Source organism: Idiotropiscis lumnitzeri, chromosome 8 (assembly GCF_059441095.1).
Source record: "Idiotropiscis lumnitzeri isolate Australia: NSW breed Sydney's pygmy pipehorse chromosome 8, RoL_Ilum_1.0, whole genome shotgun sequence".
NCBI lineage: Eukaryota > Metazoa > Chordata > Actinopteri > Syngnathiformes > Syngnathidae > Idiotropiscis > Idiotropiscis lumnitzeri.
In genome coordinates, this window is record NC_142398.1 from 7,236,819 (window position 1) to 7,254,437 (window position 17,619).

The following is a 17,619-nucleotide window of genomic DNA, read 5'->3' on the forward strand; positions in this document are numbered from 1 at the left end:
ACACTCTCGGCCTCCCTGCCCTCACACGCATCTGGATTAAGGACTTTCTGACCAACAGACCCCAGACTGTGTTGCTCGGCCCCTACACGTCCTCCACCCGCATGCTGAGCACCGGTTCCCCTCAAGGATGCGTGCTGAGCCCTCTCCTGTACGCCCTCTACACCTACGACTGCAGCCCGGCCCACGGCAACAACACCATTGTCAAGTTTGCCGCCGACACGACAGTGGTCGGTCTGATCTCGGAAGGTGACGAGACAGCCTACAGAGAGGAGGTAAAGAGACTGACAGCTTGGTGCAAGGACAACAGACTGCACCTTAACACTGCAAAAACAAAGGAGATTGTCGTCGACTTCAGGAGGAACAAGACGGTGCCGCCCCCCCTCTGCATCGAAGGCGTGTGTGTGGAGAGGGTCCACACGTTCAAGTTCCTGGGAGTACAGATCTCCGACGACCTTTCTTGGACTCACAACACCACAGCAGTGGTAAAGAAGGTCCGCCAGCGTCTGCACTTTCTGAGAGTCCTCAGGAAACTCAACCTGGACAGGAAGCTGCTGCTGGCCTTCTACCACTCGTCCATCGAGAGCCTGCTGACGTACTGTGTCTCCACCTGGTACAGCGGCTGCACTGAGGCGGACAGAGTGAGGCTCCAGAGGACGGTCAAAACAGCGCAAAGGATTATTGGCTGCCCTCTCCCCTCACTGTCGGACATCTACACCGCCCGGTGCCTCAGCAGGGCTCTCAAAGACAATACCCACCCAAACTCACACCAGTTCGACCTGTTGCCCTCTGGCAGGCGCTACAGATGCATCAAATCGAGGACCAATAGACTGAGAAACAGTTTCTTTCCGAGAGCCATCTCCATTCTGAACTCTCACACACACACGAGAACACCCTTACCTTGCAGAACAGCATTGTGATGTGTTTTTATATACCCTATTCAGTACTGAATTCCTTTGCACTCTCTTATTTATTTATCCAATTTATATAGTTGTCTGTATTATTGTTGTATTGCACTGGAGAGGGGAGCCCTCTAATCTCGTTGCACACTTGAGTACAATGACAATAAAGGGATTTCTAATTCTAATTCTAATTCTATACTGCGGTCATGTGAGTTGAGCTTTTCTCGTGAAGTGGTTACATATATAAGGCAATACAGTTTGTGCAGATAATGCCAAATCAGTACAGCGACGCCGGAGCCAAACGGCAATGACAAAAGTGCTGCCCATGTCACATACACGCCAGGTTATAAGAGTAGGACAAAACAATCATTGTGGTCTGTGGGCACCGCGACTTGAACATAACAGCCAGCTTCCACAACTTCCAAAAGAGCAGTCATAGGCTTCTTGAGGTAGGTAGCTGTTAAGTAAGTGTATGAACTTTATTGCGGTTGAACCAAGATAGCAATAGTTTTAGCAAAAGCCACGGCCACCTGAATGACCTGCAGTTTTATTTTCAGTTATGTCAGAAATTGAGATTTTAGAAACGTTACATGTTATATTTACTGTTTACATTTTATATTTATTTTAGAGTACAAGTTGTTTGGATCACTCCACCTTCTGATCAAATTGTGGATCGAGTAGCGATCGAACACACAATCATTAAAAGACAACTAATTAGTGTATGTGTCATATTGTACTGACCTGCCAGACCGTTTCTATTTCTATTTTTCCAGCAGTTTTCTTTCCTGTTCTATTTATTATCACATAGATCATTACACGACTAAGTACACAGCATATTTATTTTCGGCGGCCTGGAATGCTCTTTGCATTGCGCTCCCCGCACAAGCCTGCGCATCCCACGTTGAAATTTGTGTTTTTTTTGTTTTTTTAACGGTAACTAACCACAAAACGGGGAGGCGTAAAAAAAGACTCCAAATAGGGGCCAACCACTTAAAACTTGGCCAGGAGAGAGAGCCACAGTTGCATAACCTTCTCGAAGTGAATGAGACCAAGAAGAAGGTTCCGGGATGCGTTTGGAAAAAAAGTAGGTCTTGTTATTGTCCAAGGCGGCCCCGGCGGCGTGATACTGGCGCCGGGGCGGAGGGTGATGAGGCCCCGCGACTCGCTGACGCCAGGCCGCATCACGGCGTCGCGAGGAGGAGAGACGGAGCCTGCTGCTTCCACTACTCGCACAAGGTAAAGTCAACCTTCTTTAAAATGCATATGTGTTCACTTGAAACCGCTACAAAACCATCTTTTTATCCTTTGATTTTGCCTCCTCCTCGGCCTTTTTGCTGCTTTTGTGCCCGAGTAGAGCGTTAACGGTTCCCAGCGGCTGCACTCGAAACTTTTCCCCCTTTTCACCCCCTCCACAGTTCCACATTTTTCTGCTTTTAAATGCAATACATGATTTACATATGGATACAATCACGTCCTCAAAAGTGAGTCATTTGAGTCTTCTTACCGTGTGTAAAGTCACTTGAATACATGCCAGGTACACTTTCAAATGCATCAAAACACCTTTAAACGTCACCTAAGTAAGTAAGGCCACACCGCATAGTTTTTGTTTTAAGCTTATGACATTGAATGGTTGATTTATTTATTTCATAACGGCTTCTTTATCATATCACTTTGTTGGGGAAAAGCCTTATTTATAGCAAACATTTTAGCATGAGCAAAATGGATGTTAAATACGTTAAATTCAGTCAATCATAATTATCTATATACAAAATAGATGCTAACATGGAAAATCGTCAACTTTTACATTTTAACAGTAATATCTATCTATCTATCTATCTATCTATCTATCTGTGTTGTTAAATGAAGAGAATTCAAAAAGACCAAATTTTGTGCCGTTTTGAGCTAATTTTTACAAGTGTCTTTTTAAAGCATCCATGAAGTGTGTGTGTGTGTTCATCATATGTCAGTGAATTAGTGTGTGAGCGCTGACATCATTGAAGGTGACATATCAGATTACTCAAAGGACCTGCATTTTGACCTTCGTTCACTCATTTGTCATCCTTTGTGCTCAAAATCACATCCAGTTATCTTGGAATAAAGCATTTCAAAATGTACTCCAGTGTAAATATAGGTCAGTAGCATTCCTGCATGGCGGGAGGAAGTCACAACATTTGCCAGATGACAGCGTATGCCGCCTTGTCGCATTGAGGTGTCCCTCCGAAAAGGACTCTAACTCCCATGTCGAGTGCCAAGCGTGGTTGGGATAGCTTGCTTGATACCAACATTGTGTCGGATGTAGTGTTCTGTGGGTTGACGCGGCTCAAAGTCAATGTTAATCATGTTTTGGTCATCTTTTATACAGATATGCAGTATGGGTTCTGTAACGAAGCATTTATGCGCTTTGATTTCCTTTCCATTCCAAGCAGAAATTTCTGATAGAGAAGATAAAGGAATTAGATAATTTTCCAATATTCATGAATTTTGTTAACTCCCCCATCACAATTGTGTCTTTCTTCTACTCTTTTTATGTTATTGTAGGATTGTATCACCATCCATGCACTGCACGAGACTGCCCCTATGAGGCCAGGGCACGCACACCAGGAATAGCAGGTATTAATTGTTTTTTTATTATTTTGCTTGTTACTAATTATTACATAATTTCTGGTTATTTTAGATTATATTTAAAGTTAAGTTTAGGTAATTAGAAGTCGAAATCAATGATTAATTGTGATTATTAATCAGGATTTCAATATCAATAAAAAATAATGGTGAATTTATGTTTTCCATAATTGCCCAGCCCTAACTTGAAGGATCTTTATTGCCGAGACCACCAGATAGTGTAGTGCTCCCGCTGAGTGTGTAAGATGTGTGTCATTACTGTCACTTTCACTTTACTCCCCTTTCCCTTAGCATTAAAGCCTTTCTGCCGCCATCACTCTCTCTGCCTGCACTCTTCTCTTGATAGTCAGTGACCCCATTGAGCGGGGGGCTAATGGATGCCCAGTCCAGGACCCTGCTGATAAATAATGTAGCTTCTTTATAATGCGCCGTCCCCTCCTCTCCCTTCCCGGGGGGACGGCTGCAGAGCATCATTAGTGGCTCATCGTCCTGCGCCGGGCTGCGTCTAAATTGATTAGCCGACACTGGAGTGGCGCAAAGCGATCCACGGGGCTCGCGCGCCGGTCAGAACACGCCGCCTGGCCGTGTTGCGCCGCACGCCCATTTGCCGCATTTGCTGACCATTAGGTCGTCAAAAAGCTACCACTAACGAAATATAGTAAGAGAGGGAGAGAAAGCTGTAGCAAATGTCAGATTGTTTTTTTTACAAGCCTGTTGAGTAAATGAGGCGGTGTGTTTCCAGCTTTTATAAGGAAGGCCACTGCAGCCGCCGGCATCTGTGTAACATTTACTCACATCCTCCAAGTAGGCAAACCTGAGTTATTTAATTGACAATATGCTAATTGTTGTGGTTGTGGTTTTGAGCGCTGCGCAGTGTCAATCTGAGAGCTGCTTTTAGACTTTACAACCTGTAAGTATTTTGCGTAACAGCTACGCAGTGTTAATGTGAAAGGTTGCAAAATCATGGCATCTTTCAAAGTTGGAAACTTTCCATGGGAGTAGATAAGAATCATTGAAGAGGAATTTACAAAATTGAATTTCTTGTTGAGCTATAATTGCAATACCGACTCGCCGCGATATCACATTATTTTTTTGCAGGTGGTTATCATACCGTCAAAATGTAATGCCCATGCCTATGGAAAATGTTTGACCTCATACTCTAAATTGTCCAAACGTTTCATTGTGAATGTGAATGGTGATATATATGTGCCTGGTGTTTGGCAAGACACAAGTTCATTGTGTTGCCTGCTTTTTGCCCAAATCCTAATGAGGATTAGCTGAAAAGAAAATGGAAGGATTGGCTTTTGGGTGACAGGGCATGGCCTGAAGAATACATTCACTCGTGTGTGTTTTTGATTTTAATCCCACAAGGTCACACTGACAGGGAAAACAGATGAAGTTGCCTCAACACACACATCCATCTATTTCCTATCGCGTTTGTCCTCATTAGGATCTTGGTGAGCTGGAGCCTATCTTGGCTATGAGAGAATGGGTTATACCCTGCACTGTTCGCCAGCCTATTGTAGGCCACACAAATGAGCATTCATACCTCTGGACAATTTGGAGATTAAAGCAAACCAAGCTGTTGTTCAATAACACTTTATTTTTGACCGGTATGAAGTTCTCACTCTTGAGTACTAACCGATACCAAGTACCAATACAACTAGTATTTATGATGAATATAATTTCAAGCAACACAATGACAGATTACTGTGAATAAAGACATCTCTGTCTTTCTGATGCACATAATGATTCACTGATGTGTCAAATAGCTGCATTGCAGCACTAACTACTGCCAAGGAAGACTTAGTGAATGCCAGATTTTATTTTTTATTTTTGGGCTTCAGTGTCAGTGGCTAGTATCGGCATCCTTCATGACCTCGCGACACCCCTATACTTGGTATCGGTATTTGGTACTACTTCCGACAGATTGCTGCGTTAAGTCTCATAAATTTATCCATTTGAACCGCATTGAAACCTGAAAACAACCTTGGTTGCAAACATTGATGTCCATTAAGACATACATTTGCTAATCACTTTACATCATGTTAAATGTGGCTGCCAATGCTTGAAATGAACTCATCCTGAATGAGAATGGTCGTAGACATGGTGTGCTGTTAATATATATTGTTTTAAACAATGGTACGAGCTAAGGTACGAACCAAACGTCCGGTTTTGAACAATCTCCACCGTCAGTTTTCTAAAAAAAAAGTAATTTTTCATTTATGTAAAACGAGAAATGCAAAGCCAAGTGAAAAATATAATCACAAAGTCCACCCTGAAACGATCCCCATCTCTCTTTAAATTTTGCTGGTGTACTCACGGCTGTGTGAAACCAAATGACCAAACCCGCTCGTCCAAACTAAATAGAACAGGAGGAAAATGCCGTATTTGCATTTTGAATGCCTCCCAGATAACACTGGTGAAGCCATATCAAGTCAGCCTGCAATCGCATGTTATGAAGTGCCCGAGGGCGGGTGGCGATGTCCCTGGAGCATGGCTGCCAGCTGCAGCAGCAAGACAATAGACGATACGGAAGTGCGGTCCAGATGTTACAGTGCAGCCCTTTGTTGGAATCTTCCTTCTGATATACTGCTTAAAAGCAAGCGTGATAAAGAATCTAAGGACACTTTTTAACCCGTTGATTGCTTGACAAGACAATTGTTGTTCATTATATATTCAAAATGTTGCGGCAAAACTACCGGATGCTCTTTTGTTTGTGTTATTACGCTGGACTGGTTGCCAGACGATGTTAGTTTTTCCACACACTTCTGTTCAGTTATTCTCATTCCTCGTTTGGTGAATATATTTTACATATTCATTTGTCATTGCTTTTTAATATTGGTGGAATTGGCTGCTGGTGTGTAGTTTAATTCCTGCCGTTGAAAATGATCGAAACTTAATCTAATTGTTTTTTTTTTTAAATATATTGTGAAAGTATAAAAATGTTGAATTGAATTTTCTGATGATTATTGCAAAGGAGAGTGAGAATTTGACCCTGATAAGACAGATAGAGTATCATCCATGGTTAGTGAAGATAGATAAGTAGGGCATAACTTGCAAATTGTTGCTGACAGATGGAATCCTTGCAAAAACAACACTGATATTTTTCCAGATAATCGGCAGTTTTTATAAAAATGTTTTTCAAGTTTGAATTCATTATATTGTTAAAGTTGGTATTATACCTCATACTGCTTATACTGTACTGTATATACTGTTTTAGTAACATTAACACACATCCACAAAATTGTGTTTCACGATTAATTAATTGAATGAGCAAAATAAAAATCATTCATTTAATTACGCTGTTTTGAGAAGAAAAGTACGCGCACGGATGTTGCTGCTGAAATCAAAGTGTGAACCTTTTGACAACAGAAAATACCTCAAACCCCCTCCACCCGACACACACACACTCACACACACGCACATACTTTATCCTGCACCTGTGGAAAAACCTGCACTGCTCAGCACAAGGAAACAATGCTGTTGTTGTGATTTTGATGACAGACGTGAAGACACAACCTCGACATCTGTTTCCTGTTGCTCCACGGCGGCAGATTAGAACACGTCAGATATTCGCAGCAGGGGTTATACTGTAGTCACAGACCGCCTGTAAGCATTTTTCCGCCTTTTTCCACCATGTTCAGCATCTGTTCAGAATAGGGGTGGGGGCGGACAAAAACGCCCTTGCCAAGGCTACTGACACACATTCTCCTCATGAGTTTGTCACCATCAGTCCGGTAGATAAGATATTGTACAGTAAATTTGGAAGGCGGGCTAAGTATAGCTCTAATGTTCCTGTCAGGATGGTTGTTTTTTAGCAAGCGAGTAAAAAGCACCTGCTCCCGCCATATTTTAAGGCCTGTTTGTCATTACCATGTTGTCTACACGTGTGCAGTCAGACAAAGATAGTAATCGAAATTTAATCCCATAATCTGAGGGGACCAAGAATAACTAACGGACATTCTTAATGATCTATTTGTTTCTGCCTGTGGGAAATAGAATATACTGCAGGCTTTACTGTCAGTGATGCACTTGGAGCCGTGAGTCATTCTCCGTGCATTTATCAATGTAAAAAAAAAAAGATAATAAAGAGCTTCGCACCATCTTCTCTTTGTATAGCTTTGCTTTGTGTACCCCCCGGTTGGTGAATGCCTCTGCCGGGTGCAAAATGAATGGACAGATTTAAACGTGCACTTTCTTCGTATTGTGCTGGTCGGCGGCATTGAAGCTCATATTTTCCTCAGGGGGCTGCTCCCTGGACATGAACTTCCTCTGTTAACTCAAAGGCATTCTTTTGAAATCTCAATGAGATACAGTAGAAGAGTTGCAGTCAAAATGTAACTCAATCACTTAGAGTGGCATTTGTAGAATGCACACCTGCAAGAGTGACAAAACCCAATGTGGCTCCTGCTCACAAGATTTCTGTCGTCTCACTATCCATCCGTTTTTTGTTTCTTTTGTTTTTTGTTTTTTTTTATGCGTGGTTACTTTGGGCAAGAGGCAGGGTCCATCTTGCACTCGTTGCCAACCAGTCACAGGGCAAAAATAGGCGAATGAAGCATTCTCACTCACATTCACACCAACGGACAATTTAATCTTGAATACACCTAACAAGCGTATTTTGGGGATGCGGGAGCAAGCAGTTGAAAACAAACGCTAGCATGAAGATCACATGCAAATTGTACAACGGCACACCCATGGGGAATTTAAATTTTTCAGCCCGCACACTTTTACCTAAGGGGCTTTGAACTTAGGGGGATTATACTATTAAACACACATACTTTTCCTGTTTGTACACTACAATTTTTCTAAAGGTTTCCAATGTGTGTCTTTCAATTTTCACTTTTCCCACTGAAAGAGTTCAACACTCATACCGACTATTGTTGTACGACTTCTCCGGCACTCCCAGACCAACTCGAAAAAGTGAAAATTCTCCAGCCTGTGTTTTTGTTTGTCAATGCACTCTTTAGTCAGCTGGCCACTTTCTGGTAGGTTGAAAATAAATTGAGATGGGGGTGGCGGTGTAGTTAAGTAGCTAAACCAACCATTGACTTGATGACATCATTTGGTTGCTTTAGAAGAGATCGACCAGTTTATTGTTGACATTAGCACTCTAAAAATGGGCACAGTAAACCTTAACATTTTACGACACTAGAGAACTGTAACATTCAGACAACCCCCCCAAAAAATATCATCTGATTTTAGCAGATTTTTCTCTCTCTTGTGAATTTAAACAAATACCAAAGGTCACAGTATTATAAAATAATCAAATGCCCTCCCTGTAATTCATGTCTTTATTGTTTTAAAGGTTGTGAGACGACATTTTTAAAAATGGCCGATTACTCGCTCATCTGAATTTTGTCCTGCTAAATATCAGATTTAGCATTGGCCTCAAAAATTAATACCCATCGAGTTCAAATCATTAGTTTTTGTGTTTCCCTTCTACTGTGACCTCACAATGGGGGGAAAAAAATGCTAATCCATATCCACATTATTTTTCCCTGCAGAAAATCTTTGGAATAGTCCCTCACAAAACTCAGCAGTGATTCTCTCCTGAAGCTGGACCTCCCCCTGCCACTTCAAACTCCTTTTGGCCCAGCGGAGAAGGCGGGCGTGAAGGCTGCCCCGGCCATCATGAACGTCACTTCGCTCTTCTCCTTCACCAGCCCGGCCGTCAAGCGCCTGCTGGGCTGGAAGCAGGGCGATGAGGAGGAGAAGTGGGCCGAGAAGGCGGTGGACGCCCTGGTGAAGAAGCTGAAGAAGAAGAAGGGCGCCATGGAGGAGCTGGAGCGGGCGCTCAGCTGTCCTGGCCAGCCCAGCAGCTGCGTCACCATCCCCCGTTCCCTGGACGGCCGGCTGCAGGTGTCCCACAGGAAAGGGCTGCCTCACGTCATCTATTGTCGCGTGTGGCGCTGGCCCGACCTGCAGTCGCACCACGAGCTCAAGGCACTGGAGTGCTGCGAGTATCCCTTTGGCTCCAAGCAGAAGGACGTGTGCATCAACCCTTACCACTACAAACGTGTAGACAGCCCAGGTCAGTACGGTCTTGAGTTTCAGTTATGACGCAACATTAGGACTTCATACAGTAGATAAGAAAAAGAAAATAAAGAGATGAGGAAAAAGCTTGAGTTTAATAAATATACTGTTCAAGTAGCGGTGTGAATGTTGCCACCATTTCCTTCACCGTAATAACTTTAGCATATGTTTAGTTGTTTTCATTACTTTGGTGATTAAACCACACAATACTAACATTAACTGCAGTCTTTTGTTTAGTTAATTGATCTTATCTCCGCGACAAATCGAACCCCGTTTGATCCTCAAACGCAAACGAAAAGGTCTGTAGTTTTTTCATCTTCTTCTTTGAGAGGATGCCTGGAACAGGAAGTCCGCCCACCATCCCCGCACAATGGGAGGAAAGAGTTGCTTGCCCGCCTTGCACACTTTTTGTTTTAGCAACAGTGGGTTGGAGGCAGTTCAACCTCCGAGCACCTGTCTGTCCGCACTACGCCACCCCACCCGCCTCCCCAGCCCACACATAACAACACATAACAACACATGGCTACAAACACACTTCCAGTCAATCAACCTGCACTATTCTGCCTCAGTTGTCTGAAGCCTTTGAATAAGTACACTTTGCAGAATCAACAGGGTTTATGTTCGTCAATCCCCAATGTATAGACTCAAGCAAGCGGTGTGTGTGTGTTTTGGGTACCTGGATGATATTGCCGTGATTTTTGTATAGTCCACCTGAATGGGCCTCACGCCGCACAGCCCGGAAATGTAACTTTTAAGGTGCCTCAGAATGAAAATGAAAAAAAAAATGCACTGTATTGTAAAATGTAAAGAAAATAGTTTTAAATCTTATTAACAGAAGAGTTGTCACATCACACCCACACACACACACAAACTTCAGTACATTTATGTGTTGTGCCATCGCTTCCTCGATGTAGCTCACACTCCACTTTCCCTACTGTGCACAGCAGTTGCGAAACATAAATCGATTTAGTTGGATCATAGGAATATAAATTGATACATTGATAGACCAAAAAAATCAAATCGGCCAAGAAAGAACTCGTACCTCAATTAATTCGTAAGTTGGGGCACTTGTAAGTCAAGTCTAACAAAGACAGTAGTCCCACAAAAAATCGTTTAAAAGAGCTCGCAGTAGGTCACTCACCGTTTCAACTGCTTTGACTCCTTTGTCTGCAGTGTTGCCACCAGTGTTGGTACCACGCAACAGCGAATTCAACGCCAAGCACACGATGCTGCCTCGCTTCCGCAACCCACTCCAGCAGAACGAGCCCCACATGCCCCAGAACGCCACCTTCCCCGAGTCCTTTGCGCAGGCCAATCCCGTGCCCTTCCCGCATTCGCCTGGAAATAGTTTCCCAAGCTCACCGGGGGGTGGCAGCAACGCCACCTTCCCGCATTCGCCGTCCAGCTCTGACCCTGGCAGCCCATTCCAGATGCCGGGTGAGTCCTTTGCGGCCACTTTGCCTCCTCTTCCTCCATGACATCTAACTGTTTTTTTGGGGGGTGGGTAACACAGAGACACCCCCTCCTGCCTACATGCCCCCGGAGGAGCAGATGACTCAAGACTGCCCCCTGCCGATGGATACCAACCTGATGGTGCCGCCTTTGCCGATTGAGAATAACAACCGGGCAGGTGATTGCAGCCACACCACTCATAGAACTGGGTTCACCTGCTCTTCACAGTATGGATGTAAAAAGTGTTCTTAGAAACTGAGTTCTGCTTAAGTGCTCTCTGAAATTAAATGTGCGTGTGTGTGAATCTGGGGCAGGGTTAAAATATCCATCCATTATCTGTACCGCTTCTCCTGACGAGGGTCACGGATGTGCTGGAACCTATCCCAACTATCTTCGGGCAGTTGGCAGGGTACACCCTGGATTGGTTTCCAGCCTATTGCAGGGCACAAAAAGACAAACAAGTGTTATAATGGTTTGGGAATTTTCATTATAGTCCCTATTTCGTTTAGAGTTTTTTTTTTTCGTTTTTCTTTTTTTATGTAATTACTTTCAAATAGTTTCCAGAGCGGGTTTGTTAGTTTTTATGAAATGCTTTGTTTTAGTTCCCCTTTTGGCATTAGCTTTTGTTTTTTTTAAATTGTGTGTATTGTGTGCAAGATTAAAAAAAACATCACGGTCAGTATTTATTTTACCATAAATTGAGCTTTGTATTAAAAAATGGACCATGTCTGAATGATCCCTTCAAAGAAAATCAAACCTGGTTGCACTGCGTACTATTTTTTTTTTCAAATATATATTTTCTGTAGTTAAGTGACAAAAACAGGCGAGCTACAATGTCGACTCATTGCCTAGGAGTGATGTCATCTTGTGGTGCTTTTTTTATTGGCTGCCACTAGATAACGTCAGTTTTAGGCGACATTCAGGAAAAGGACCTGTTTGGCCTTCCCTCTTCTGGCTAACAACCCTGCTGTAATACCAAAATAAATATGAGTGTTTGCGGCCCAGGTTTCCCAGCAGTTTTATGAAACCCATAAAAGTTCTGATGTCACCTCTGCTTGTGTCATGATGTTTAACAATAAATATTTACTTAAATGTGGTGCACTAATTAGGGCTGTCTGGGAGACATGTGAAACTCGCTTTTCTGAGAAGGACATTCAGAAATGGTTGATTCAAGAACTACCCAAATTCACCGCATGTTAAAGCTCTTAAGATGTCCAAGTGTATTTCCAAGATATGTAGCAGGCTACGTTTAAGACAACTTTGGTATTATTCTCAGAATCCTGCCGGAACTTTCTCCCACTACCCCTTACCTCCAAACCTCAGCCTAAATGAGCATTAAGATCTTATCTTTGTAGATTCACTGACTCATTGTAGATAGAAAAGGATACACTAGGACCCCTAGCTTTTCTTTCAGGATATTTGAAAGCTCGTCAAGTCAAGTAACGTCTTTGAGATCAACCCTCCAAAGATAGAATCAAGCCTTGTTTTTACCCCCAATGTGCGCTTGCGCGATGCTCATTGCCTTGAATGTGTCCCCCATAGCAGATGTGCAGCCCGTGGCCTATGAGGAGCCCAAGCACTGGTGCTCCATTGTCTACTATGAGCTCAACAACCGCGTTGGTGAGGCCTTTCAGGCGTCGTCCACCAGCGTGCTCGTTGACGGCTTCACGGATCCCTCCAACAACCGCAACCGCTTTTGTCTCGGCCTGCTGTCCAACGTCAACCGCAACTCAACCATTGAGAACACCCGGCGGCACATCGGCAAAGGTGCGTTGCGGAAAACGGAATTGGTTGTCAGTGTATCGACCATTCTTATTCATGCACACCTCACAGGCGTCCACTTGTATTACGTTGGCGGCGAGGTTTACGCCGAGTGCCTGAGCGACAGCAGCATCTTTGTCCAGAGCCGCAACTGCAACTTCCATCACGGCTTCCATCCCACCACCGTGTGCAAGATTCCCAGTGGCTGTAGCCTGAAGATCTTCAACAACCAGGAGTTTGCCGAGCTGCTCGCTCAGTCGGTCAACCACGGCTTCGAGGCTGTCTACGAGCTCACCAAGATGTGCACCATCCGCATGAGCTTTGTCAAGGTCGGTACTAGGGTTGAACAGTTTGGACAAATAATGTCACATGAACTTGGGCAGCTCAGCGAGAGGATTCTGAGTGGGATTAATCTGCGCATGCGTCTAACGCGTCAAATATTTTGACTCGATTTAATTACAAAAATTAATTACCGCCCATTAACGCGATAATTTTGACATCCCTAATATATACATACAGATATGTATATATGTCTGTGTGTGTGTGTGTGTGTGTGTGTGTGCGTGCGTGTAATTACAATTAATTAGAAAGAACTGAAGGATATATTGAGCTTGCTTATTTTGCTGCATGCAAATAATGTAATCCTTCCATTAGATAATAAAAACTTAATTTCTTTAGGTACATATTAAATATTGCAAAAATATCAATATTGCAATTAGGCCTGGGCGATATGACCTAAAATCAATATCGCGATAAATTGAGCAATTTTACCTTGGTAACGATAAATGCACGGTAAATTTCCGCCCGTGGACCAAAATCAAAATACATGCAGGAAATGCATGTTAACTGTTTATTTTTTATTGGCCAACTGGTACACATTACTTTCAATGGAAAATAAAAGTACAAAAATAATTTGTATAAGCATTCCAAATATCTTACTTTGCATGACTTGAACAATGTCACAAAGAACAGGCGAAAAAGGGGACCTCTCGCAAAATCTTTTCTGCAAATAGATTGCGCCAAGGTGCTGTAATGCCATGTGCAAAGGCCTAGATTTGTGTAAAGGTCTCTTGTAAACAATATAAATAATGCCATGTGCAAAGGAGCTAGTGTGGTCGGTAAATAAAATGCTAAATAAAATGGGAAAAAAGTCAATGCAAATTAACAAGTGTGCATCATCGGGAAAATGTGCCGTCTCGAGTACTCTGGTGCGCACTTGTCGTTTATGTAATGCACCGTCAGGCTCAAAACAGGGATCCATGTTGCGACTCGACCACTATTCGGATGTGGGTGCAAAATGCGTGACATGTCTAAGCTCCCGTCCCAATATTGTCCATATTGGCAAGTACGGTTTGCGACAAATATTTTCGTACCGCTTGTCGGCTACTTTCATGAGGCGTTTAAATCCTGTGCGCTCCACTACTGCTAGATGAGCTATAGCTTTAGCTATGTGCTAGGCTATCGCGTCCACCTCTTAGACGTTCTCTCGTATGGTGTCGCCTCCGTTATGGGCTGTTGTCACTTGTCCAACCTTGCTTCTCACTTTGAACTTTTAGCACAGCGTGGTTGTGTTGTGGGTGGTGAAAAAGAAAAGGTTGGACGCGCTGTTTTGGGTGCTTACGACGCACTTTGCAGTTGATGTTCTTTTACTCAAACATCGTCTTTATGGAACCCAAAACATTTCCAAACGACAGATGTCGAATTTCTTTTCAGGACAAGCGTTGCGCTTGAAAACTTGAAAAACTTGCCTGAAAACTTCGACTAACGTTACTTTGTCTTCAGCCGTGTCAGCCGCTTCTGAATTGAATCGCCAGCTACGACCGCGTCGTCAGTTTTCTTTCTTGTTCAGCTGGGTAGAGTCACGTGACTACAGCCACTGTAGCCGTCTTAAAGGGGCATGAACAGTGCCGCAGACAGAAAAGAGTTTTCTTTTCTTTTTTTTTCAACACAGAATTTACCGACATGGGCAAAATTATGTCGGCCATTGTATTAAATTTCGGTAACGGTAAATTTTCGGTTTATCGCCCAGCCCTAATTGCAATATTCAACAACCATATCACATACTGCATGTTTTTCCAATATCATACAGCCCTACTAAGTCAATGAAAAGATGATGTTACGTTTCAGGGCTGGGGAGCTGAGTACCACCGCCAGGATGTGACCAGCACCCCCTGCTGGATTGAGATCCACCTTCATGGCCCACTGCAATGGTTGGACAAGGTTCTAACACAGATGGGTTCCCCCCACAACCCCATATCGTCTGTTTCCTAGACCTCGCTCAGGGTCAGCCCAGCGTTTTTGGCCCAAGTAGCAAGATGAGCAGATCCCAGACCAGATGACTCCTTATTGCCTTGCTTAGATAAACTGTCTGATTGAAGCACAAGCGGCTGATCTGGAATCTGTCAGTCCCAAGGGTTTTATACTTGAAGGACTTGTAAAATGGGCAACTACACAGACTGGGAGATGAGCGAGCGAAGAGAGCATGATGTAACTGGAAGAAACTTGATCTTTGTGACCAACACGAATAATCCAACCGTCAAACTCTTTCTTGGTGAGCGCAGGCGTCCTCCCAAAACTTCTCCCTTTTTTCTAATTCCCATCATCGTCACTTGCATGCTGGCATCTGCATAATCCCTAAGACATCCACGTTTTAAAACTGGTTACCACCAACAGGCCACGTTCAGCTTGGCTTTGCTCTTGTCAAGTTGTGACAATGAGACAAGACGCCTTGACTTCTTGTCATGAAGACAAAATATTGGATTCCCTCCACAGCTGTCATTTTTGTGGCCTTTGTTGTTCTTGTTGAAAACGAGTTGCATGACATTTTGAAAGACTGTCTCTTCCCCATTCACTGGCCGGAGCGGCCGCGCTACGTACATTTCTCACCTGAGTTTTGGCAGAGACTGCGAGCTTGGCTGTTTCTTCCACAGGTACATATGAAATGATAAACATCGTTAACTATTGTTGTAAAACACAATCAGTGTGTAGCATTGTGTCAGTAGTGTGTTTCAAACTGTCGGCGACTGCCAAAACTATTTTAGGAGTAAAATGTTTCCTCAGATTTCTGACTCTTAAGACGAGGCTAAATACAAAGCAACGTGCTTTCCTTCCAGTATCATCGCTTCTTTCAAAGATTCTTTTTCACAGAGGTCCGGTGAAACCCTGGCATTCACCCTCCTTTGCCTTTTATGCAGAAGAACCCAGCCAAGCAGGATATGGCTTCCATGCACCAACTTGGCAATGACCACGCTCTTATATGATGTACAACATTTGGAGAGCGACAATTGCTTTTCACACAAAAGGCCAGCTCAGGGTTTTCCATTCCAAGCCATCTGAACCGAAGTGTCCCGCTTGGCGACAGTGTTTCCATATCCACTTTTTTTTTTTTTTTTGCGACATTCCAGATCACTGGAAATGCAGACGGGTGGTACACTGCAAAGACTTTGGTTTAGAACTTCCTCCCGGCATTTAAGAAAGACTATGACGATGACTAGTGTGAAATTTCAGTCATCTCATTTTGATAATATTAGGGAAATCTTGGGGTGGGGTTGAGGTAGTGGGTGGGGGTCCGCTAAGTGGGTTATTGCACGAAAAAGGCATTTCCGTTAAGGAATAAATGTTGCTCATCATGTTTTATTCTCATGTTTTCCCCATGAACTTAGGTTCAAATAGTGTTTTTATATTCAGCTTTAGAGTATGGTGCTGTGTTGTCAGGTTTGGCCATGCGTAGTTTGGTTAGTGTCGTGCTACACATATTGACATGGCTCAGCAATGTATTCAGCAAACGAAAAGACACATCATAGACTGATGTTACGTGAAAATATTCAATTTTAATTCATTTCACTAAAGTGCCCACCCATATCATTTTTTTAAATAAAATACTATGTTCTTACTTTATTTGATTGTGTTATACAGTACACATTCTTTTTGTATTTTTGTCTGCAATTTCACATGTTGACTTTTCTTTTTTATGCTGTTTTTCCACTTTTGGGAGGGCCTTGATCAATTCACAGGAAAGCAGTTTTATTCCATGAATATCAAGACTCTACGGGAAAATTAAAATAACATTTGTTTTAGTATTGCGTTTTAGTTTTCATTTATATGTATACGTGTACACGTGTTTTTAATTCCAGGACAAAGACACACAAGTTACGTATGAAGTTTGCATTATAGAGTGTTTGGGCATTCTCCACTTTGAATACTTAAATTAATTTTATGCATGTTTGCCTGCTAAATGAACCATAACCCATTACCCGACCGCAAACACTGGTACTATTATTTTGTAAGCCTAGACTTTGGCTTTTTATAGGTTTGTCATCGTACAGTATGTTGTCTGTTCCTGTGAATAGCATGCTTTCTAACAATACCAATCTTTAGAAAATTTTGAGTTTGTAACACAGACAGCACAAAAAAAGTTACCCTTGAAATCAAGCCCCCTTTTATCTTTGCATTAAATAAGACGGGTCAGAAATGGTTGGATTTTCATTGTTCTTCTAGTATTTTCTAAATATCTGTCTCAGGAAAATTATACAATATATAATATAACTGAAATCACCTTTAAATTGCCTGTCTGATATTGCTGGACTAATGTAAATTAATTAATATTTGAAATTTAATTTATACCGAGTACAGTACACACAATCTAAATACAATACTGCATTAAAAAAAGTGGGCCTCTACAGCCTTCTGTTAGGGTTTAACGTCACGGTTTAACCACGTCACTGTTCAATTTGTCTGGCACTGATCATGTCCATAAATATGTGGACAACAAATACAAGACGTTTATGGGTGGCACGAAAACCAAAATGGTAAGGAAACTTGTACATGGTGCTGAGGGAACTGGGAGTAA

General features: G+C 42.8%; 1 protein-coding gene across 4 annotated transcripts; it reads left to right on the plus strand.

Moving 5' to 3' along the window:
• Nucleotides 1-2,056: 2,056 nt before the first annotated feature.
• On the plus strand, nucleotides 2,057-16,304 carry smad1 (SMAD family member 1). Of its 4 annotated transcripts, none has more exons than XR_015844653.1 (8): nucleotides 2,057-2,135; nucleotides 3,438-3,509; nucleotides 9,029-9,555; nucleotides 10,731-10,994; nucleotides 11,071-11,187; nucleotides 12,555-13,099; nucleotides 14,898-15,700; nucleotides 15,965-16,304. XR_015844653.1 is itself a non-coding variant. In XM_088302938.1 (8 exons), exons 3-8 carry the CDS (start codon nucleotides 9,156-9,158, stop codon nucleotides 15,039-15,041), a joined length of 1,407 nt encoding a protein of 468 aa, XP_088159064.1. In that variant the 5' UTR covers nucleotides 2,057-2,135; nucleotides 3,438-3,509; nucleotides 9,029-9,155; the 3' UTR covers nucleotides 15,042-16,304. The 4 variants fall into 4 exon arrangements, 3 of the variants coding, with proteins under 3 accessions (XP_088159064.1, XP_088159065.1, XP_088159063.1); XM_088302938.1 differs by having other exon boundaries at nucleotides 12,552-12,776; nucleotides 12,843-13,099; nucleotides 14,898-16,304; XM_088302939.1 differs by having other exon boundaries at nucleotides 12,555-12,776; nucleotides 12,843-13,099; nucleotides 14,898-16,304.
• Nucleotides 16,305-17,619: the final 1,315 nt, after the last annotated feature.